Below are 23,745 nucleotides of genomic sequence, written 5' to 3' on the forward strand. Positions count from 1 at the left end.
CCTCCTCAGTGCTACCAGATACTGGCTTCTCCCACTTTTTTCTCCCCTGCCCATGTATGACTGCACTTGTTTTTCTATTTATTAACCATCTCCTGACTAAACTCATCTCCTCAGAATCGGTATTATCAGGCCATTTTACTGCTGTAGCTTTGGTCATAGTTAATGTGCTGTGCTATACCCCTTCCTTCGTGCTCATCAAGGCAGCAATGGTCCGTAAGGCAGTGTTTGTACCATTTTTACTGCAGTAAACTCCCTTTATCACCTGATCCTTGGTAACAGCTGTAATAAAAATGGTTATTAATAACAAGATGAGGAGAGCTGGTATAATGGTTCTACCTTGTAGGCAGCAGGGATATTCTTTCATAACTATAAGATCAATTTCTATCTTACGTCAGTTCTTTTACAGGCTTCTTCACCACAATATCTGAATGATTTCCAGGGGCACATTAAGTGATGGGGCTTGATACCAGTCACATGTGGTTTGTTCTTTTATCCTCTCCCCAGGGAGAGAATTATATGTGCAACATACAGGTTATGTTGCTAGGGTTTTGTTTGGGTTTTTTAACATATGCACTGCTGCATGTTCATGTTGGAGAAGGCCACATCAAAGCAGACACATTACATTTGGACAGGAAGGTGGCAAGATCTCTGATGGGCCTTTGTTCCCATGGGAATGCTGTTGTCCCAGGCTCACCCCCACAGACCCTCATTTGTTGCCCCCCTGAGCTTCACCTTGTAGTGGGAAGTTCCTCTGTCCCTGAGGAGAAGAGCTGTGGACTCCTTGGACCTAAAATTACTCACCTGAGTCAAAGGTATTGCCACTAGCACATGTGGCACTACCCCGCTGTGCAGGGTCAGAGCTGCTAGAGCAGCACCTGATCAAGCCCAAGAATGACCATCCCTTGTGGCAAAGTGACTACGTTTGCTGGTATAACCCTATACCTTGTAACCAAGGCCTTTAAATGCATATGGAGGCATGTGAAAAGATGGCCTGATTTTCGTAAGGTGCTATGTATGGAGAGATTCCCCAAGAGGGATAATGAGCACTTTTGAAAAGCCAGCCTCTCTTTTGGGCATGTCAGCACAGGGGGGTAAATGCAGATGTCTGTGTTCCCTACCACCGTGCTCTTCACCAGCTCGAAATCTCCCAAAATGATGAGTGCTCTCAAAAGCTTCAGTATTGGAAGGGCGGAGAGAAGTCAAAGGGTATTTCCTGAGCTTCCCTTGGCACTTCATGAATCCTCACTCCTCCCTCTTGAAGTCATGTCAGGTTGAACGTTAAAGCCCAGAGAGACAGAGTGTCACTAGTATCATTTTTTGACAGGGCCGGCAAACCTCCACTCCTGGTTTCAAAGCCCTTTGCCAATATGTGTAAGTAAGACACGCCAACAGTTTGCCACATAGCTGTGGAATTTGTCTTCCCAGCCCAGAGACTAGCTCTGAGTCCCACTTCACCCACTGGTACCAAACAAAGTCAGCTCAGAAATGAGGTCCTGGACCAGAAAAAATGTTCGTGTTTGTGGCTGACTACCCGCCCTTCGTGTGCCGTTTCTCACATTCCTTTCAATGGGTGTATAGCAACTATTAGTTTAATCTGTAATGAGGATTACTTCTAAGGCAGGAATCACAAGTGTGTATTTGGGAGATCTTTCACATGTGTGTAGCCTTCATGTTTATCTGGGAGAAGGTCACATCAAAGTTGAGCATGTTATGTTTGAACTGGCAGGTGGGGAGAAATATCTGGCCCAAATGACTCTAGTGTCTGATCACTTTCATATTTTTAATATAAATATATCCTCAGGCTATTTCCCTGAGGCAGGGAAATACTGTTATTCCCATTTTGAGTGAAAGAGCAGGGTTAAGTGACTTGCCTAAAATGATACAGGGAACATGTGGCAGAAAGAGGTACTGAATCCTTGGCCAACACCAAGCCATCTTTCTGATCTTTTAGAGACAATAGCTATATCCAGCCCCCTTTATTTATTTCTCTAGAAGCCAGCATGCCAAAACCTCTGCTAAATTAGAGAGTGAGACTAAAGGAAAGCTTTCAGTGGATTGCTTTTTTCCATAAATGGAAATATCACAAATCATTCCAGGAAAACAGGTCTTTCTGTTCTCGTTCCTCTTTGTCTGCTTCTCTCCTTTTGGACGTCTTTTCCTCTTCCTCTGGCTCCCAGTTTTCAGATGCACAGTCCTGACCATTTAAAAGTGTTCCTACCCTGCAGGAAGGGAGTAGCTTTTCATTCTTTGGGACTTACTCTTTTGCGATGGATTGCACTCTGCAGGCAAGCAGGATTTCTGAAAGAGACAGGGCTGCACAAAGCGGCACAAAAATAAACCGTATCACCAACAATACTGAGCCAGGTTCTCATCGGGGGTAACTCGGTCTGACTCTCGCTGCAGCAGAGCTGACGGCTGCCAGCTGTCCTGGATAGACAGCATGTACCCAAATGATGACCCGGCCGCATCGGAGGAGGTCTCTCTGAGGGCTGAACACGCACTTAACGTTGATTTTCATGCATCTTGGACATTCAGTCCCTCTTGGCAGTATGGCAGGTTGTCTCTGCTCTTAATGCCCCAGCTGGGCAACTTCTGTCCTGGTCCAGGCACTGGGGAGGGTGCCTGTTGCACTAGTCCTAGCTTGTCCAGACTGCATTTTCCAGAGCTTGGGTAGGCGACGAGCAAATGGTGAGGACCTCATCTAAGGACTCCCAGTAATACCCAGGGGACTTGGCGGGGGTGGGGGCGGTGCTCTGTGATTTTCCATGGACCTGGGCATCCCCAGCCTTTCTGTCCTGAGACAAGTCAGAGCTTCTCCTCCTCGCTTCCTTTGCAGCCTGCACATCCCAAAGCAGGCTGCTTGAAGGATGCCCACACTGATATGCCAGGCTGCAATGAATGAGAGAGAGACAGAGAAACAGGAGGAAGATCTGGTGGGTGGGCACGAGAAAGAGGATGAGAGGAAAGCCTGAACTGCGCTGAGATAGCTGCAGGGAGGAGGTGGAAGCATGTGGCTTAAGTTTCTCAGAGAGGCTTGCAGGAGAAGCCAGAGAGCTCAACCTCTGCCTGTTTCAGGGGTCGCAGCATGAAATAGCTCAAGTCGGGAAGAATGGGAAGGGCAAAGGGACAGAAGTACAGAGGAGACATTGCTCTTACTTCCTTGAGGGCATCTCAGAGCCCTACACGCCCTCCCAAATAATGATTTGCTCTTGCTCAGGCATTCAGGAGTATTACTTATAGTATTACCTATAGGTTGGCACATGGCTCTTCCTTCCCTGGCTCCACAATCCACATGTGTGGCATGGGAAAAGGCTGTTGTGTCAGACCTTGGCAATGCTGCTGAGCTGCTCCATCCCCCTCCCCACATGTGGCCACAGCAATTCCACCAGTACAGGTGCCAGGGAGGTTGCTGCACCATCTCAGCAGGCCACAGATGTCTGTCAGAGAATTGCCGAGTGACCTTGGTGCAAGAAGGGCCATCGAGGCCTTTCCTGCACTGGGATGGCTTCTGAACCATTGCCATCCATCGCTCACCTACTCCGTGCGCTTGCACAGCCACTGGCACCAGCGCACCCACACCATGCCCTCTTTAACACGTCCCCATATGGGACGAGTCAAAGGAGAGCCGTGACCCCCATTTTACAGGGTGGAACTCTAAGGCAGAGAGAAGAAGTAGTTTTAACAGCATGCCTGTGGCAGAGCAAGAACTGAATCTTGTTCTCTTATATTCCCAGTTACTGCATTAATGACCTAAATTCTGCATCCTTTCCCCATCCATCGCCCAGAGGAGCTAAGAGGCATTGGAGAAGACGGTGTGGTAGCACAGGCAAATAGTCAGCATCCAGAGTCACGGCACTCTGTGCTGAGCATAGACAAAGCAGGGGCTAAAGTGGGACCAACGCTGCCCACCCTGCCCTCACAAACACTGGCAGGGCTGAGCCAGGAAGGGGGATCAGCCTGGCACAGTGTATCAGCCTGCAGTAAAGGGCAGCTCCTCAATGCCACAGCATTTCAAGCAAGCCAAGGCTTGGACCCCAATGGCCAAGTTCCCTGCTGAGCCACATTAGTAAGACCTTTTGGACACTCAGTACCAGAAGCAGATTTTCAAAGAGCCTGCATGTCCCCTCACCCTGCCTAAGTGACCGAACCTCTAACTAGCTATCCCACACAAGTCCATATAAGACACCCTGGACAAGATGCAGCATCTTTCCCAAGCAGCTTGATTCTTCACATAGGAATTAAACAGGCTCAAATACAGCAATAAATGGAGCAGGGATAAGGGAGAAGAGAGGAAGCAGGGAAAGGACGGCACAGGGTGAGGAGGTTTCCAGATGCAGTGCCTCTTCCCTCCATGGCTAATTCCAACTGGGGGCTCTGGCCGTGCACCAGGAGCCTCGCCTGGGAGGTGCACACAGGCTCTGCCTGCTCCCCCAGCGTGTACGGGCAGGAGGCACTCAGCATTCAGGATCTGCTGGGCAAAGAGCTGAAACCTGAGGCTGGAGACTTCTCTGATGTCTCAGAGAGCAGCAGTGTTCACGTGCAATGTACAGCAGTGACCACAGCCAAAGGACCAGGGTGACGAGCTGCTCGTCTGTTGCAGGCAGATGGCCCCAGGCAGTCAGGGGCAAGCAAAGGAAAGGACCCCCTTCACGCTGTATCTGCCTTCCTTACAGGTATTTAAGTGGGCAAGTAGCAGGCTGGGAGTGTGGCAAGGGAATTTGCTTGGCTATGAAGCTTTCCTTCCAGAAGAGCCATGGTTGAGAAGCAGGCACTTCTTGAACAGGGTAACTGGATTGGGGATGGGTGATTAATAACCTCCTTTCATAATCCACAGTTTCAATGTGGGAATAACACTTTAGAGGTACAGGGAGAGGCTTTGTTCCTACTTTCTTCTCCTATTACTTACCTCTTACATGCACACACACTCCTCTCTGCTGTCTCTAGCCTCTTCATGGAAGCTCTTTGAACTAGTAGTTAAAGACGATAGGTATCTCAAAAGCATCAGACACAAGTTGACTAGATGCAGAAGGAGCCAAGCTTGGGGGCCAACCTAGAGGAACCCACCTACCTGCCTTCTACAGCTATTTGCTCAGCACTACTTCCCAAAGCATCCCAAACCTTACTCCAGCAAGGTTTGGCCTCAAGAAGAATCTCAGGGGGAATCCTTTGAACTTGGTCCTCCTTCCAGCTATTCCCAAATACCTGAAAGATCACTGCAATTCATCTGAAATGAACCTTCCAAGACATGGCTCCAGGACCTGACACGATTCCTGCAGGTCTCAGTCTGGGTAGGGTTGGCCTGGAAGAGCTCGGGGTTCCTCACAAGCAACGCTTCCCAGAGGCAACAACCACAAGTGTGGTGGCTTTATTGTCCCCTCGCCCTGTACACCCAGCAGGTCCAGCATCTGGGCTCAGGGCCAAGGTGGAAGGCAGCTTTCCCAGGTTGCCACAGCATTTGGTCACTCTCCAGACCTGGGCTCCAAACTCTTCTGCTGAGGGATCAGTCAGCCTGAGCCACTTTGGTGGCTGAACTCTGGTGAGTAGACACATGGGATCACTATGCCTATCCATGCACCTCATGTGGACACTGCATTCCCCCTTTCTGGACCGATTATGTCCATCAGTTCTGTGTTAATGGCCAGTCAGTGCAAGAGTCTAGAGGGAAATGTAAGGGAAGGCAGGAGAAAAAGTTTGGGGGAATCCCACGAGGTATAATGAAATTGCCTTCCACATGGTCACCCCTGTACAAGCATGAACAACCTGATCCTTTGAGATACTAGTCAACCAGTGGTCATGATGACGACATGACTTGAGGATTACCTCTCTGGAGTGGTATTCCTGATTTCAAGAGGAGAGAGACATGAATGACAAAAGTAACAGTCTGGTAGATATCACAGACAACAAAAGACCAGGAAGATGTCACTGGCCTCCTGCTGGGAAGGCTTTGCTGGTCGTGGAGTGTGTGAAAAAGGGTGCCCCATGACTAAAGCTAGCAGAAGGCCCAGTAAGTAAACCAGTCTGACGAAACCCAGCTTCCCTCACTTATGGTGGAAGACTTTTCTCCCGCAGTGCAAAGGGAGTTTTGCTGCTGAGCTGCATACACACACTTGCACCAAACTTCTCATAGCCTTAGTCTGTGAGAGAACACAAAAGGAGGCCCGATAAAGGTACGCAAAAACAAGCAGTCATATGGAGAAAGTAGAGTGAGAGCTTTTGCTCTTCCCGTACCGTACCAGAACGGGATGTGTCCTGCCCATGAAGTGAATAGGCAGCAAATTCACAGCTGAGAGAAACGAATGCTTTTCCACCCAAACCTGATCACCCTGCCGTACACAGCGCTGCTGGAATCCACCGAGGCCACGCCAGGTGAAACACAAACACCCACTGTTATGCTGGTCAATGCTGAGGGAAGGGACCCTGACCCCCATGTTTTGCAGCATGACCCAGTCTCTGGCTCCTCTTCCCATCCCACCTCTCTCAGAGGCGGGCAGTGCTCTCCTGTCCGTCTGTGGCAGCAGTCATACCTGCTGGCCAAAGCCTCTGGTGCTCTCCAACATTGAGCGAGGGGCACTGGGCTAGGTGGGTGCCAGGCTGGATTCAGACAGCAAATCCCATGTTCCTGTGCAAATAAGAGGGAGATACATGTGCTAGTGTGTGAGGAGAGTACCTGGGCATTTAATGGGCATCCACATACGAGCGGGCATGCTGCCTGGGCGGAAGGCAGGGTGGACACAAAGGGCAACGCAGAGGGCGGCTGTTCCTGCGAGGCAGGTTTTGGTGTTCTCATTTGTTCTTTTTTTCTCTTGTTCCCTAGGGAATTTTAAAGGTCTGTGTAAGCAAATCGATCACTTCCCTGAGGATGCAGATTATGAAGCCGATACAGCAGAATATTTCCTCCGTAAGTCCTCAGGCTCTTCTTGCAATGGCTAGTAGGTGCTAGCGTTGGGTGCCTTTTGCTTTCTGAAGGTAGGGTGGTGGAGGTGCTGGGACCTGTGAGGCTCAGCAGGCCAGAGAAGGCGACTCCAGGGCCTCACCACCCCCCAAAAATGGCTCCACTCTCACGTCCCTGGGGCCCTGCCCATGACAGAGTGCAAATTTTGAAATCATAGCAACAACCAGTGGCATTTTTCATTAACGGCAATTAATTACAATATAAATCCAGAATCTTAATTCAAATCCATTGGAGAGCTGCTGAGGGGGCATAAGATCAGGACTGGGCTAGCTGGGGCACTGTGAGTGTGTGCAAGTCTGTGTGCATGTTCTAAAGCAGAGGAAGTTTATATTTCCTTACCTGATACTCCAGCTGCATCAGATTTAAGAAATTAGCTGGATTGTGTCCAAGGAGCACCTGTTTCTATCTTCACCTTTCCCCAAATACCACTCCCCTACAGAGGCTGCAGATCTGATCTTTGCTGATTTTAGTGATTTTAGTGATGGGAATGGGAAGCAGGAATAAGGACAGTCAGAGTCCTTTGAAGAAAAGACCTGGTGCTCACCCAGAGCCCCTGAGAAAGGTGCTGTGCCCCAAGCGCACAGCATGTCTGTAAGGAAACCTAACCTGAGCTCCAAGTCCAGCCTGGGACATGAAGGTGAAGCTCACACCACTTTGCACACAGGGACAGGGAAGGCAGCCAGACCAGCAGGGCAGATCCACATCATGTGTTGCCCTCCCTGATCACAAGTCAGCATTTCCATCCATCCCAGAAGCAGGAGCTTGCTCTTCCTTTAGCACAGCTGAACAGGGATCACTCCTCCTCTTGGGTCCCCACCTTGCTATCCTGCCCTCCCTCCACAAGCCAAACGCCTTTTGACATCACGAAAAGATATCTTCTCCCTTCAGAAATCTGAGATAAGAGCTTTTGACCTCCCAAGGTTAAGCATCAGAGGTCTCCAAAGGCCGAGAGTCTTTCAGAATAGCTTCTTGTCATCCGGGTATGCTCCAAGACAGATGTGGAGACCCAGCCCTGCGGCAGGGATGAGAGAGATAATTTAGGCTCCGTGAGGCTCATTTGTATGTGAAAAGAGGCGGATCTTATGCTGCTTCCACTTGGTTTCTCAAACAGTTCTTTATCCACTGTAAATTGTAAATAACCCAGGGAGATTGCTTCTTGCAGATATCTTTCTGCAGCATTGATCTCTTAATCACTGTGTGGCCCCTGAACAACAGAGCCGAATACTGGGGTTTGATCTGGTTTGGCACAGCAACTGTGCAGGCTGCCTCTGAGGGCAAACCAGCTCTTGCAGAGTTGCTTGGGAGCAGGGAAGCTGCTTGCAGCATCAGCTGCACTTTAGAAAGAAAAGTTGGGGGAAGGGGGCAAACATCTCAAGAAGGATGGGTCTGTTCTCTCAGAGGGAACATGATCTGAAGACAAAAATTGGCCCAACATCAAGACCTGATGGTGTCCCCAGGATAGAGCCCTTTTTAAGAAAGAACCAGGCTCAAAGAGGGATTTGGCAAGTCAATAAAGACTTCTTGGGTGACTCCTGAGGGAAGTGGGATTTCTGCTGTCTTAGACCTGACTGGAGAGGGACCCCACTGAACAGCTTCTTCACAGGACTTCTGCCAAACCGGAGTCCCTGGGCACTCTGCATGGGCTATGCCTGGCAGTACTGGCAAGAACAGCAAGACAGCTGTTTATTAGTATCAGACTAGGCGATGCCCTCATTCAAGGGACCAGGACGATTGTGGGGCAGTGTCCATGGCCTGGCTAGAAGGGCTTAGACTTTATTTCTGACAGCTGTCCCCATAAGGTGTCTTAGGCTTTTTGAAATCAAATGCCTGTTGTCAGAGAGGAAGCAGAAGCATCCTTGCATTTCTTTGCTAGAAGACACTCGAGTTAGGGAGTAGACAGATGATACGAGGAAGCATTGGAACACCATCATGGGTCCCCTTCTCTTTAGACCAAAGGCTCTGGACCCAGGAAGACTGTATGAGATTCTGCCCCTCTCTTGCTGGCATGGTCCTCCTGAGGGGCAGAAAGCAGGGGCTGAGCAAGGCTGCTGTCCTCCCCCATCACATAACGCCCACAGCTCCCCAGGTGAGCCTGCAACTTTGTGTTCACCCAACAGATGTGAATTTCAGAATTAAGACCCAAATAAAACTAATGTGGTCAGCGCCAGGCTGCGACTGACTGAGCATCCCTCTAGAAACCCTCTGAACAGCCGCTGTCTGCTTGATGTTTGCTTACTGCCATTTAAGCTTCGTATTGTCAAATCCTGCCTTGCTTTCCAGAAGCTGTTAAGATGGTTATTATCACTATCCTGTTCCTTGAAGCACAGCCAGGCAGAACTGGAAAGCAAGCAAGAGAGGTTTGTCCCTGCCTTTTGCGTTTCCCATGCACAGGCAGTGGGCTAGGGCCCCCCCTCAAAGAGCCGATTGCTTGTGCCTGGTAGGATCCTGATGCCAACAGGGTCTTTGAAGCACAGTCTGTGCCCACTTAGGAAAAAGTCCTGTGCTTGCTTCAGTAGGGTTCATTCTTGCAGGCAAGGAGGGATCAGCTTTCATCCCCCCTTCCAGATCTTTGCTCCACAAGCAGAATTGCACCAGCCCGTCTGATACCTTTCTTTATCAAGCAAGGTTTCATTTCACACTTTAACAGCTTAGTTTTCTCTTAGGAAGGGAGAAGGGAAGGCCTTCCTAGTTAAAAATTATGAATATTGGCAACACAAACTCAGGCAGACCGTTGGTACCCACTGAACAGCCCACGAGCAGTGTGTGCATGCGTGGATGTGTGCGTGGGTGTGCATATACACAGTCCCGGCCTTCCACTGCGTGAATACGAGTCCCCCAGAAGCTTTGGGGTATGTTTTGCATGCGTGTATGAGCATATACGTGCATCTATGCCATTGCCCTCTGCTGGCTGAGCTCTTCCCGTATCGACCGATGGAGAGCGTGTGTGTGTGGGAGCTGGCACATCCGAACACATCACTGCTCTCTGGAAGGAGCCCAGTCATTTAATCACTAGGATAAGCCTCGGGTTTCGGCACACAGGGCTGGGACTTTCGCTTCTCAGCCCTCACTGCAGCCGCAGAGCAGTGCACAGCATCAGCACTGCTTTTCCCAGCCCTAAAAGAAAAACCTCTCTCCCTGAGATGCTCGTGCTCTTTGGGGAGGATTCAAGATTGAGCAGCTCCATGGGAAGCATTTGGGTTGCTGCTCTTTGAAGAGCGGGCTCGAGCGGCAGCGCCCCACAGGAAGAGAAGCTGGACAGTGCCGGGGATCCCCCTCCAGCCCATAGTCCCCCCAAAAGCAGAGGAAAAGTCAGTGTGAGGAGGGGCAGGCTCCCAGCTCAGCCACTGGCCCCGCAGTGCCCTCCACCTCCCTGCGTGGACCCACTGGCTTCACAGCAGCAGCAGCAGCCAGGGCGCAGGAGAGCTGCTTCGAACTGCTCTCTTTTTCTGACATACTTTGTTTCTCTCTCCCTCCCTCCGTCCCCTGACACCTTTATCCCTCCTTGAATTACTCCCCCCTTGGCACGTTGCCTTCCATCTCTCCCCTTCGCCCCCACCCACGAAATATGCTCGTGTTCCCCATCCCCTCACCCTGGCGCTGTTTCCGTGCCCCTTTTTCCTCTCTCTCACACCTGTGCTGTTCTTTCTGCCCCTCTCCCTCTCTCCTTCGCAGGGGCTGTTAGAGCCTCTAGTATTTTCCCAATCCTGAGTGTGATTCTGCTTTTCATGGGTGGACTCTGCATTGCAGCCAGCGAGTTCTACAAAACCCGACACAACATCATCCTTAGTGCCGGCATCTTCTTTGTGTCCGCAGGTAAAGTGATGCACAGGGCCTGACGCCCTGGAGATGGGCTCTGAGGGGTGGGGGTGGCTGCCCAGCAGGGACACGGTTGCCTAGGCAGGAGTGCATGTGTTTCACCCGCCCTGATGAGCATTATTCAGGGTGAAAGCAGCCTCCCAAGGATGCCTCTTCGCCCTGCCTGCTCACCTAGCAGAGGCAGGCAGCAGCGCCCTGCAGGCAGGGGCTTTCCTGCTGCTTGGGAGATGCTGGAGGGAGAGGGTTCCCCTCCATCCAGCGTCTCTCAGGGACCATCCAGGAGTGCAGTCCAGGGATGTGGAAGGCATGCGAGGAGGGTCTTGCCCAGATTTCCCAAGGAAAGTTGCCCACTGGGGAGGGGATGGGTGGCTGGGGGCCCTCCCGTCCACACCTCCTGAGGGCAGGGGCTCAACCCCACAGCCCCCACCACTGCCATGTGTGACCCTCCTGGCATCTCCCTCTCTCTCCCCCGCCGACCGGCTGGCAGGTCTGAGTAATATAATTGGCATCATCGTATACATATCAGCCAACGCTGGAGACCCCTCCAAGAGCGACTCCAAGAAAAACAGCTACTCCTACGGCTGGTCCTTCTACTTCGGGGCCCTGTCTTTCATTATAGCCGAGATGGTGGGAGTGCTGGCCGTCCACATGTTCATAGACCGGCACAAACAGCTGCGCGCCAACGCACGTGCCACGGACTACCTCCAGTCCTCCGCCATCACCCGCATCCCCAGCTACCGGTACCGCTATCAGAGACGCAGCCGCTCCAGCTCCCGCTCCACCGAGCCTTCACACTCCAGGGATGCCTCTCCTGTCGGGATCAAAGGGTTCAATACCCTCCCATCAACAGAGATCTCGATGTACACCCTGACCAGGGACCCACTGAAGGCAGCCACCACCCCCACCGCCACCTACAACTCTGACAGGGATAACAGTTTCCTCCAGGTTCACAACTGTATCCAGAAAGAGAACAAGGACTCTATCCACACCAACACAGCCAACCGCCGGACCACCCCGGTATGAAGCCGTCACCAGGAGTTGAAAATGGGGCAGGAGCGGGCAGGAGGAGACGGGGTGGGCTGCGGGGTGGGGAGGGTAGAAAGGGGGCAGGGAGCAGCAAGGGGGTGGGAAGAAGGAGGTGGAAGTGCCCCTTGGGGGTTGGGGACCTTCCCAATGCAAAAAAAAAAAAAAAAATCCACAAAAAATAACAAAAACAAACAAACAAAAAAACACAACAAAAAAACAACCAAGGAACAAGCAGATAAGCGGACAAGCAAGCGAGCGAACAAAAAAATAAACAAACAAATGAAAAGGAAACGCGAGGAAAGAGACAACAGTGAAAAAAATTCTTTAAAAAAAAGAAAAAGAAAAAAGGAAAAAAAAGAAAAACTTTAAAACTGAAAGAGATTTAAAAAATAGAAATAAATTTAAAAGAAAATGCATGATTTCCCATGTACCATTATTTTAACATTTAATAAAAACAGACTTAAAAAAATAAAAGGGAACCAAGAAATAACAAATGACAATAAATCAAGTGGGAGGAGGAGGCAGCAGCTCTTTGGATTTTGGGGGGTTTTATTCTTTAATTTTACAGTTTGTTTCCAACTTACCTTTAACCCAGCATGGACTCCTTGGGGGACAGGGGATGGGGGTTCGGCTGGCAGCGACTTCAGTGTCCTTGGGCCAGTTACGGAGGATCCCGGGGTGCCAGGGTCAACCATGACCCACTCCTTTCCCCCCGGATCTGTGGGGAGCCACTCGTCCCTCACGGGTCCATAGGGATTAAAAGTGACTCCTGTCCCTAGGGAGTGCAGAAGCCGATGCTGAGTCACCCCTCCGCAGTGTCCCCAGGGGGAGTCCCCGCTTCCCCAGCCCTGGGGACCCTGGGGTCAACCGTGACAGTGCAACAAGCAAACAGACACAGTAAATAAAGACACACACACACACAGAGACAAAAAAAAGGACAAAAAAAGGTTTCTTAAAAAAAAAAAAGTGGCAATTTTTTTAATAAAACAACAGCTATAAATAAATGTAAATATAATAAGTGGATTTACTTGCAAGAAAAGAGATAGTATTTTTTTCTTTTCATTTTTGTTTCTCCAGCTTTAAACTGTGAAAAAAAAAAAGAGAAAAGCGAGCGGGGAGCCGGGTGGGAGGTGCAGGCAGAAGGCGGGGCGCTGGTGGAGGGGAACCAGGGCTCCATCCCCTCAGGATGCTGCTGCTGTGGTGGGGTGGGACATGGGACGCCAAAGCCGAGGGCAGTGTGCCGACCGGGGGGCGTTGGCACTTGTGCACACGCGTGCCCGTGCTCACAGACACGCGCCCAGGCATGCGCACGCTCTCCTGTGAATGCTCCAGAGGCTCCCCAGGGTGGCCACGCACCCCCCCAAATCTTCCCGGATCCCCCTTAGGTCCCACCAGCGGGGCTGCAGCCATGTCGGGGCACGGCAAGGCTCACCCAGCCACCCCTGAAATCGCTCCTGTCCCCTCCTGGGCACAGCCAGCCCGCCCTGACCCAAAGCTGGCCTTCGGCTGCTTGGCCTTGACACACGTACCCCCCCAGCCCTCATCCCAGGGAGCCCCTTGCTCCAGGCCTAAGCCCCCTGAGTCCCGGCGGCCATGGCAGGGAGAGGTGTGAAGCCATCGAGCGTCTCCATGCCCGCTGGGTTTTGCCCTCGTTCCCCCCTTGCCGGGGGCTCCCGGCCTGCTGTGGTCTCATCCGCAGCGGCGAGGTGAGCTGGGCCCCCGCCATGCCGCCCTGGGACCCCTGGCCTGGCCACAGCCCCCTCACTCCCTGCCATGCCAGGGGAACGGGGCACCAGGGCTGCCAGGAAACAGCAGAAACTGCTTTTAATCCTGCTCCCCCCACGATGGCTGCTGCAGATACAGGCAGGAGGGGAGGCGGCAGCAGGGGAGCACGGGGGGCCTCTGTGACACCCCCCAAGTTGCCAGCCAGCCCGGGGCAAGGACAGGGCCCCTTTTGGGGCGGCTCCCCAAAAGCAGCAGCACCTCGGGCAGGTGCCAGGCCCAGGGCGTGCAGGATGGGGCCACCGAGCCCTTCGGCAGCTCAGACCCACTTTTCAACTTTTTTTCTATCCCCGTTCCTGCTGCTCCAGTTTTAGGAGCCACGCAGTCCCCCGCTTCGGGCCCCAGTGGGGTTTCTGCTTAAAAGCAGCCTGATCCTCCCTGCACCCCCACCCCTGCTGCTTTAACCCCCCCTCCTCGCACTGGGGCAGGGCGGGGGGCAGCAGTGGGAGGGCGTCACCCCCAAAAACAGCATCACAGGGCAGGAGGAGGATGTAAGCGGCTTGGCTGGGTGTCCAGACCCTCCCACTGCTGAAATCCCCTCCTGTGACCCCCCAACCTTCTAAAAAAGATTCACAGGGAACCCCCCCCGCCCTGATGCCCCCAAAAGAATAAGTTAAAGCTGGAACATTCACAGGGCCAAGCGCACCCCTGGGGCCAGGCGGGAAGGGGACCATGCCGGGAAAGCACTGGGAGAGCACTGGGAGAGCGTGTGGGGGAGGCGAGAGCTGGTGGGGAAGATTTTATCTGAGGGTGTTGGTCATGTTCAGCTCAAACCAGTACAAGAAAGCGACCTCCATTTTCTTTATTTCGTGTTTTTTTTCAGACTGTTAAAAAAAAATTTTAAAAAGAGAAAATGACAAAAAAAAAAATCCTGGTACATGAAATAAAGATTTTTTTTTTTTATAACTTGGTCCTCGCTTATGTGGATTTATTGGGGGGGTTTTATTGTGCCGCTGTGCTGGAGGAGTATCTGGAAACACAGCAAGAGAGTGAACTATTTGTCTTCTTTGGTGATTCACTGGATGGTCTTGTTTCAACTGCTCTTCTCAAGCCGGTCTTCGAGATACAAGGAGGAAGGATGAGGCAAGAGGAGAAGGCTTTGTCACAACATTTTTTGAAGTAAGTGTGGGTAAACTCAAGTCACACGTGTCGGCTTTCCCTGCTGCCCTCCAAAACATCTGCTCCAGCCCCTGTTTAGCCCCCAGCACTGCCCCTCCTGTCCCGTGCCTCCTGGGGTGGTGTCACCACAAGGGATGACATCCCAACTCCCACCTGAAGACAGCGGCTCTTGTGGTGGCAAGCCAAGAACTGTCTGTGAGCTCAGAGTTCGCACAGGCTTGAGGGCTCAAAAAGGAAAGAGAAAAGAAAGTGGGCCTAATGTTGTTTTGGGGTTTTGTTCAGCCACTCATGGGATTTCTGGCGATTTCCTCCATAGCTGGGTTGGCAGTGGCTGCCTGGTGGAAATGCTCAGTGTCAGAGCCTGGAGCAGGGAATTACCTACAGCTGGAGCTGCAGACCCAGAAACGGGTGAGGGGGCAGCAGGGCAGGGAGGTGAGAGCCCTGCAAAGGGGACTGGACTCACAGCACGCCCCCTCACCTCCCACCCCACCACGGGCAGCAGGCGTGCCACCAACACACCGAGGTCTCCTTGTCCTCTGCTGGGCTCCCACTTGCTGTGGGACACTCCATGGCATTCTGGAGCAGACCAGGATCCCCATCGGACCCCATCACCACCAGTTTGGAGGGGTGACAGGGAAGGGCAGCCACCTGAGTGAGAAAGCCCCTCCAAAGTGCAGCCAGGGTCTGACTCATGGCAGGCGAGTGAGACCACGAGCTGAACGAGCAGGTGGGACCAGGGAGGTTAGTTTGGCAGCGGTAGGGGGGCAGTGGGGTGAAGGTACACCCAGCTCCAGGTGTCCTAGCAGACACTGATGGGTCACAGGGTGATCACAGCCCCCGAGTCCTCCCCACTGCCCAATACACCTCGAAATGGTGCTACCAGTGCTCAGCATCCAGATCCCCTGGCCAGCACCTGTGGGTCCCCACTCTGGCCCTCCCTGGCCCCCCCTCCAGCCCAATCCCCTCCAGCTCACCCCTCTCCTTTGGGCCCCCAGTAGCACCTCACACCCCCCATGCCTCCCCAGCATGCCCATCAGCACACACATTTCGTGGGCCAGCTGGCGGGACACTTCACCACCGAGGTAATATCAGGGGCACCCGCCGCCCCATTTCTGCTCCTCCTCCGGGGACCGTTTCCAGGAGCAGCCTCACCAAGAAGGAGGGCACGAGGAGGGGAGAGGCAGCAAAGCGGGCCAGGCGCCGGCACTGTGGGACACCCGGGAGCTCCCAGCCCCACCACGCACACTTCTAGGACGCAGCTACCTCCCTGCCCTGTCTAGCTCTCAGGCCTCAAAACCTTCTCACCCCCTCCTCATCCTCTCACCCAGCTCTGAAGCCGCCACCAGTGCTGGGTGCCCCACCCAGGTATAGGTGGGATGAGCTGGAGAAACCCCCCCTCATCTTCTCCATCCTCTCTGCGATGTTTCCAACTCCAGAGTTGTGCAGAGCTGTGGGCAAGAGGGTGCTCCCTTGTCCCTGCCATGACAGTGGGGCACTGGAGAGATGCGTCTCCACTTCCCACATGATGCCCTGCCCGGAGTGGAGGGGGTGCATGGCTCAGCTGCCCCTACACGAATCCATGAGGTGCTCCTTCCTCGCAGGGTGCAGATGGTCTTACTTGTTCCTCTCTGCTTCTCCCCTTCTCCTTCTGGCTTTTACAGGATGGGGCAACCGAGGGGGAGAGGCGGGGAAACAACACCAGCCTGAAATTAGGCATGGGGAATGCTGCTCAGACAGGGCCAGCCTCCATGCCATAATAATTAATACTAATATTCTGCACTTATACAGCACTTTTCATGTTCAAAGCACTTACAAACATTAACTAATTAATCTGTCGTATTAAGTGACGTCTTAAAGGGGTGGCATTGAAAGCAAAGGGCTTGTGTGTGGGTGGGAGCCTTCATTCCCCCTCTCTCCCCCAGGGCACATTAACACTTGGTTGGGTGCGAGACCCTAAAATGTTACCCTGTGCTCCTCCTGGTCTCAGTGCTCCCCACGCCACTTGCTTGCCTCTGCCAGTGCTGGCTGTGTGCTCTGGCAGGCCCTGGGTATACCAGGGGTGAGCAGGGCACCAGGGTCTTTTCCTCCACAGCACTGAGCCACTGAGGTCCTGGGGATGCCGGAGACTCGTGACTGAGAGGTCAATTAAAATATTTGGGTTGGAAAAGTCCCCTTGCCCCAGTCCCAAGCCCCAGCAGTGAGGGAGGAGAGCCAGCAGGCCCTTTGAAGTGCAGCAGGAGTGGAGATGCAGCAGGCAAAGACTGGTCTGATACCTTCAGCCAGGTCCCCATCGCACCCCAGGACTGGGACTTCTCTGGGGACAATGGCCATTCCCTGCTTTCAGGTGCCAGAGAAAAGCAGTGCCCGGCCCTGCATGGGGCTGATTTCTGACAGCCCCCCTCTCCAAATCTGAGGACACACTCTCAAATACTGGCCGGGGATGGGTGGAAGGCAGGCAGGGTATCTGCCAGGGAGAGTGCCGCCCCACTCAGATGGAGCAATCCCCTAGGATGGCTCTGGCAAAGGATCCGAGCTCAAGAGGGCAGGCTCTGCCCAAGGGATGCTGGCAGGCGCTGGCAGTGGTGCCAGGCCTTCTCTCACCGCAGAGGCAGCAAGGCTGAAGAGGGGATTGCCTTTGGGAGGCGGTACAGGGCAAGGGAGTGCTTCCTGCTGAGTAATGCCCAGCTCCTGGCACTGGTGGGTCTGCCATTAACGTGTGGTCACCACTCCTCTGCTGCCTCTCTTGTATGGACCACAGCCAGGCTGGCTGGGTTTTGCTTCTGTGGGAGACGCTCTGAGAGCTCCTCATGTGGGGAAACCCAGATAGCTGGCTATTAAATTAACACCAGGCATTTAACAGCATCATTGCAATAGTTTAAACACCTAGGAGTGGTAATTAGTAATAATGGTTTTGTGAAGGAGGAAATTAAGACCCAGGTATGGAGCCCTGTACTTTTCTCTGCAGATAATTTTTAGTGCCAAATGACTACAGAGAGAGGCCAAGCATCAGACACACAAGCCTACCGTCTTGATGTGTGTGAGGACTGACACTGGGAAGGAAGACAGCCATATATCTCATCTTTCAAAAGCCAAGCACCGAGACCAAGGATGGAGAGAGGCTCGAGAAGGAGAGCTGATGAAGAAAGGGGCTCTGTGAGGAGGTACAGTCAACCTAACGAAAGCTGCTAAGTGAGCAAGGCTGGCAAAGGGCAGGCTGGCTGAATGTCCTGGAGGTCTATCTGAGGGTCGAGGTGGCTCCAGACAACTCGGCATCCCCTCCCCGGGTGCCTTCCAGCTGCTGGGGGCTTCTCCCCTCCTTTCCGAGGCCTTTCTGGACACCCCCTGGAGAGACAGAAAGAAGAGGCAACAGTTTTGGTAGGGTAGGGAGGCAGAGAGAGGGTAATTTCAAGAGCAGCCAAGGACCTATACAGATTAAGGGGATATGAATTAAATGCCACTGGCCTGGGTTTTCCCTCCAAGAGTGGAGAACAAGTTATCTCTCTCGCTAAGCTGAGGCATGGAGCTGGACCCCGTGGGGGCTGCTGCCCAGTACGCCGCTCCTCACCCAGGCGGGGCATTTACAAGCAGTCCCAACCAAACCAAGCACACCCGCACCACATTTTGGTGGCTCTGCAGAGCTCCAGAGCAGCCGTCCAGCCAAAATGCCCCATGGAGACAAGAAACTCCCATCCAGCCCAGGAGAGGGGACAAGGACCTGTCCCCAGGACATGGGACAGGTTTTAAAAAGACCTTTTCCTGGGGATCTGTGCCCACAAAGGTAGGGCGGGCATCTGTGATGTCCCAGTGTCCATGGTGGATACTCCATCCTAAAGCCATCAACCACCAGGTGGTAGAGGGGATGCTGAGAACCTGCTGGGCACACAGCTGCAGTGAGGACCCCACCAGAAGAGCCAGGACCCCGATGGGCCATGCTGCTTCCCATGGGCACAGCAGCGGAGGCAGGAGACTGGCGGTTGGGTGCTTGCCCAGCCCTCATCTTCCTGGGCTGCAAATCCCAGCTTTGACCCAGCTCCAGCAGAGCCAACGCAGACATGAACCGTTCTGGCAGAGCGTTGTCATTTGTGCCAGTTTTACACCACAGAGAGGAGTAACGTGTGAATGATGCCAAACCTTGCTGGCCTCATTTCGCTTGCCCTTTATTGAAACCTCCAGGCCTTGCACCCCAGGCATGCAGCGACAAGGGTGAAATGGCTCATGTGTGCACCGAGGGCTTGGACGAGGCGGCCTCGGCGGCCTCCGCAGCGGTCAGCTCTTGACATTGCAGAAAGTCCGCAGTGAAGGAGCCGGCTGGCCTGGCACCGGCAGCTTCAGCAAAGGGGTCAAGATGTACAGGTATGGGCTGAGTCCCAGAAACAGATCCGCAAGGGCAAAGCGCTGGGCTTGGGAAAGGGTTTTCTCTGCTGCTGCTCCTCCTGCTGCTCCTGATCCCCTCGGGGATGGAGACAACAAGGGACTTTGCTCTCTAGGGACCTGTCAATCAGAATCTGCCACCACCGTTTAATTTGCAGAATTGGTGCCTGCCAGGAGCGCCGGCCCGGCTGCCCGTTCCTGAGCAGGCAGTGCCATCCCGTGGGACGAGCTCGGCACAGCAGCGATCTCAAAGCCGCACCCTGCGGGAGCCGGAGCTGCTGCTCAGCGCCCACCGGAGACGCAGCAGTGGGACCCTTGCCCGGTGTCCCACTGATGCACAGGGGTGGCCGGGGACCATTTCCAGTCTGTCAGGACTCCTCACTACCTCCTTCCCCTCATTCCCCCTCTCCTTCCAGCAGGAAAGCTCGGAGGGGACACAACGATGTAACTCACCCGGACATGGGGGTTTGGCTCACTCCCACCCGGGACAGACTCCAGCCAGCCCAGGGGCAGGTATGATTTTAGGAGGGGAGGGCAGACAACAAAGCTCTTACCCTGGGTTTGGTGGGGCCATGAGGTTCGAGGCAGCATGTCCCAGCAAGCTGCCTGCCATCAGCAAGCCTCCCCACCTCTCCTCCCCTAAATTTTGCAGCTCCTCTGGTCTCTGGCTGGTGCTGGGCTGGGGAGTGTCCAGGAGTGTTTAGCAGGGAGATACTTCACGCGTGCACAAAAAAGAGCAATCCCACTGAGCAGTTCCCAGGTCAGGGAGCCCCATGGCTGCCCCACATCTCCTGCCCCTGCTCTCCCCTGAGGGCTTGGCACTGCTCGTGGGCCCTTTTGGGGAGTGAGAGGTGCAGGGAAGGTCCTTTCCCAGCCCCAGCCCCTTTCCCATCCTCTCCTGCGGAGGCCACAGCAAAGCCTGGACCCGACCTTGGTAGTCAGCTGTGACCTTGGGAAGTGCCTCATCCAGAGGGACAGGCTGCAGACAGGGAAAAGGAGAGAAAGAACGACCTTGGTCTGCTGCAGTGGGAGCTTTCTGGAGCAAGGCTGAGAGTGCGCATCCTTCCTGGCTGCCTCGGGGTGCCTGACGCCCGATGGGGGACATACGCAGCACCGCTTTGCCAGAAGGGACAAAAGCACCCGGCTGACTTCTCCAAAGACAGAAGAGAGCAGATGGCGCTGAAATCTGCTCAAGAGGAGAGGAAGGAATAGCCCCAAGGCTCTGCACTCCCTGTACCCCGAGAGGCACATTTGTCCCCGGCCAAGCATGTCTGCCAGCCCCGCCTCTGACTTCCTGAGGAGCAGGGAAGCGAATGGCAACTGTGGACTTGCTGGGCTGCTGCATGTCCCCTGACACTGTTATTTTTTGTGGGGGCTTTCCTGAGAGTCCCTGGGAGGGGAACAGCGTGTTATACATCATAGGTAGCATTTGCATTCGACTCCTTACTGCCTTGATAACTAGGTCTTTTGCAAATGGGGTTTGACTCTGCTCCCTAGCAGAAATCGCTTGGAGACTCTGCCTCCTGATGTCCTGCTTAGACCTCTTTGCCTGGCTGACATAACCAGTAAGCTTTCCAGAGGAGGGACCAGCCAGGCAGGAGCATGTGCAGCACATGTTTAGCCCCAGAAAATTCTGATTTTTCACTGAGGTTACCGTAACACTGATGATGTTGAAGGATGGGCACTTCTGTGCTGGGCAAGGGCCCTTGTAAAGAAAGTCCGTGTTGCCTGCCGTTGTGCTCACACACACCAGGATCCTTTTCAGGGCAGCGCTGGAATATAACTCAGGCACTGGAGAACCGCAGGGCACAGAGCAGGGTTCCCACAGCTGAAAAGTAAACTCGGCGGTGGGAAGGCATGGTGTGCCTTGCACCCTCCACCACCCAGGGCCCCATCCTCTTCTCCGCTGTTGGTCCGGCTGGATCTACGCAGCATTTCCCAGATGCAGCAGCCGTGACCTGCTTCTGCCTCTGTTGACATTGTTCCCCATCACCACGGTAGCTTGTATCTCTAACGTATTTCTCCTCCGGTGAGGCAGGGAAATGTTGTCCCTCTCTGAACAGCATGGAGATGCCAAACTCCCAGTGGGGAGGCTTACCAGGGTGGCCTGGAGGACAGCCGCAGAGCAGGGATTTGCAGTGGACTACCAAGCTGATACCCAGCCACTGCACCAGCCTTCCTCTCCTTCTGCAGGCTTGGAGCCAGCAGGGACGCTGCCGGCGCCAGCTGCTCTAATTGAGCTTTGTAGAATAAACTCGTGGAATTAGCCTGTTGGCTGCTGGGATAAAATCCAGCGCTGAGTGCAGATCAAAGAAGGCAATCTTGCTGACAGTTTGCAGGGAAACAGCCAGACCCAGGCTCCTTCTACAGCTCTGGAAAGGGCAGTGTTCAGCAGCCAATGATGAGGACAGAGCATTATACATGCTGCCTCTTTGATGACCCATGTTGTCCAGGCCCTGATGGTCAAGCTACAGAAGCCTTAGAAGAGACTTGACACTGGTGATGAAAACGGTCAAAGCCAGGCAAAAGACAGCACTAATTCAGAGAAAGACAACTTTTGGGTGCCCTATAAATTTGTGGCTTTTCCTAGTAGCATGGAAGGAGCAGACAACGCAAGGTCAGGCTCTGAGCCCAGCCTAGAGAAGCAACATGGTTTAAGAAGGGGAAGCCTGCCCTTGCCAGGTTTCTATCTGTCCTTGAGGGCCAGACGGTCTGGCCCAGCAACCACGGGGAGAGCTCAGCATGGCAGGAGGAGGAAGAGGGAGAAAGCTTCGCAGTGAAAGCACTGTGTGCTACCACAAATAATAAACTCAGCACATTTCCTGCGTGGACTTTACTGTACAGACATGGCTGGTCTGAATACACGCAGCACATCTGCCAGGTGCCACCTGCTCCAGCCCCGCTAGATCGCACAGGCAGCAAATTAACAGTCTGATCCGCAGCACGTGCACAGCAAAGTTGCTTTATGGCCATTTTTCCAGGGTTCCTGAAAATCCGATCAAGCACTTCCCCAAAAAAGCTGGCGAGCAACTGCCGCTCATGCAGGGCAGGTTTATACAGTCCAGCCTCTAGGGTACCCTGGAGGGAGAGGGATGAAGGAGCTGGAAAGGAGGCCCCGTGTTGCAGCGAAGCACCTGGCCTGTGAGAACAGCAGACTGAGAAGGCAGATAAAAGTGCAACGAGAAAGATGGGATGCGAAGAGGAAGGCCAGGGAAGGACAGAGGGCTTCTCAGCCTGTGAACACCAGCCTGTGGCAGGAGCCAGTTCATACATGGCCAAGGTTGGTTGCAACGAGAGCCCAGGAGCCAGCAGGAAGTCTTGCTGCCTTAAATACAACGACAATGACTTCAGAAGAAGAGTCTGACCTGAAGAGGGGTGTAAATGTCAGGCTTCTCCGCAGCGGGAAGGCGTTAAGGCTGAAGACTGTTTCCCTTGGTTTCTGGGTTTGTCAAGAAGTGCAGGGCAGTAGAGACTAAGCATATGGCACAGGCTTACGGTGTGTTTGTCATTTAGTGAGGAAAAAGAACCCAACTGGCCATTTTTGATGCATCTGTTACAAGAATGAGAAAAGGAACTACTGGAAAATACTGTGAACATTAGTCTTCCAGTCCTCACCTGCCTCTTTGAGTGGAAGTACAGTCATGTAAGCTGGAAAGCAACCCCTGTTTTAAGGCTTTCCAAGGCATCTTCAGTCAAGGCAGAGGTGATCTGTTTTCTAGGAAAGACCCCTAATGGGTTGGGAGCTTGGACTTGTTTTCCTTCATTTAAACCTGGCAAACCTCTGGTAATGCTGCCTGAGCTGCATATTGTCCTTGCTCAGCAGGAGGCTGCTGCTCAATGCAGAGCCACGTCACAGAGCGACAGCTCTCCAACAAGCCCCAAACTATGGCAGAGGCTGGTGGCAGTGAAGGTTTTAGACTGGAAGAGCCACAGTGCTGGAACAAGCCCCTCATTTACAGATCTGCTAACACCAGCACAGAGCCCAAAAATGGAGAAGTGGGAGACAAGAATGGAAAACCAGATGGGAGCAATTTATCCTGGCTGTTTTCACGAGCATCTTCCAGGGAAGAGTGATTATTAACTGATCAAGTGATTAACTGATGAACTGAAATTATGGATCAAGGATCAAATGATTGCAAGCAAGTGTATTTTGAGTACTTTTCCAGGAAACAACGTATCTCACGTGCCTTTAATGAAAGCTAGACGCCAGGCAGTGAACCATTTGCAGCAGCAGCGTGCAGGGTCAGCAAGACGGGACACAAGAGGCGCACGCAGCTGCAGGGCCCCGGTCACAGCACGGCACAGGAGGCAGGAGGTGCAGTGCCGGGTGTGAAGCGGGAAGCGAGACAGACCTACTCCCTCCCTTCTCCTAGTAAATTTGACCCAAATGTGGCAGCAAAACTCACCTGCTTCAAGACTGGATTTTTTTCTTAGAACCTTTCTTCCCCTTGATAAGAAAGTGGGAGGTTACGTCCGTGCCCAGAGGAGCATTTATCCCACACCAGGCACTACCTACGCATGCTCTCTCCTCCGCCCCACGCCTGTACCCAACTCTGTCCCCAGAAAAGGTAGTTTGATGGGCTAAGCCCAAACTGCACATGGTCTGTCATCTCTGGGAGACAGCAGCAGCATTACATTCTCTTTTAAGCACTTCACGCAGGCTTGGGAGCAAAGAGGAA

General features: G+C 53.2%; 1 protein-coding gene across 1 annotated transcript in view; it reads left to right on the forward strand.

Annotated features, from left to right (window-relative positions):
- CACNG2 (calcium voltage-gated channel auxiliary subunit gamma 2) overlaps nucleotides 1–11,791 on the forward strand; it is a 54,783-nt gene extending 42,992 nt beyond the window's left edge. Inside the window, exons 2-4 of the mRNA XM_068401944.1 lie at nucleotides 6,815–6,898; nucleotides 10,625–10,765; nucleotides 11,256–11,791. Of these exons, the coding sequence (XP_068258045.1) occupies nucleotides 6,815–6,898; nucleotides 10,625–10,765; nucleotides 11,256–11,791 (761 nt within the window). The remainder of the gene's footprint in view (nucleotides 1–6,814; nucleotides 6,899–10,624; nucleotides 10,766–11,255) is intronic.
- Nucleotides 11,792–23,745: the final 11,954 nt, after the last annotated feature.

This window comes from Nyctibius grandis, chromosome 5 (assembly GCF_013368605.1).
Source record: "Nyctibius grandis isolate bNycGra1 chromosome 5, bNycGra1.pri, whole genome shotgun sequence".
Lineage (NCBI taxonomy): Eukaryota > Metazoa > Chordata > Aves > Nyctibiiformes > Nyctibiidae > Nyctibius > Nyctibius grandis.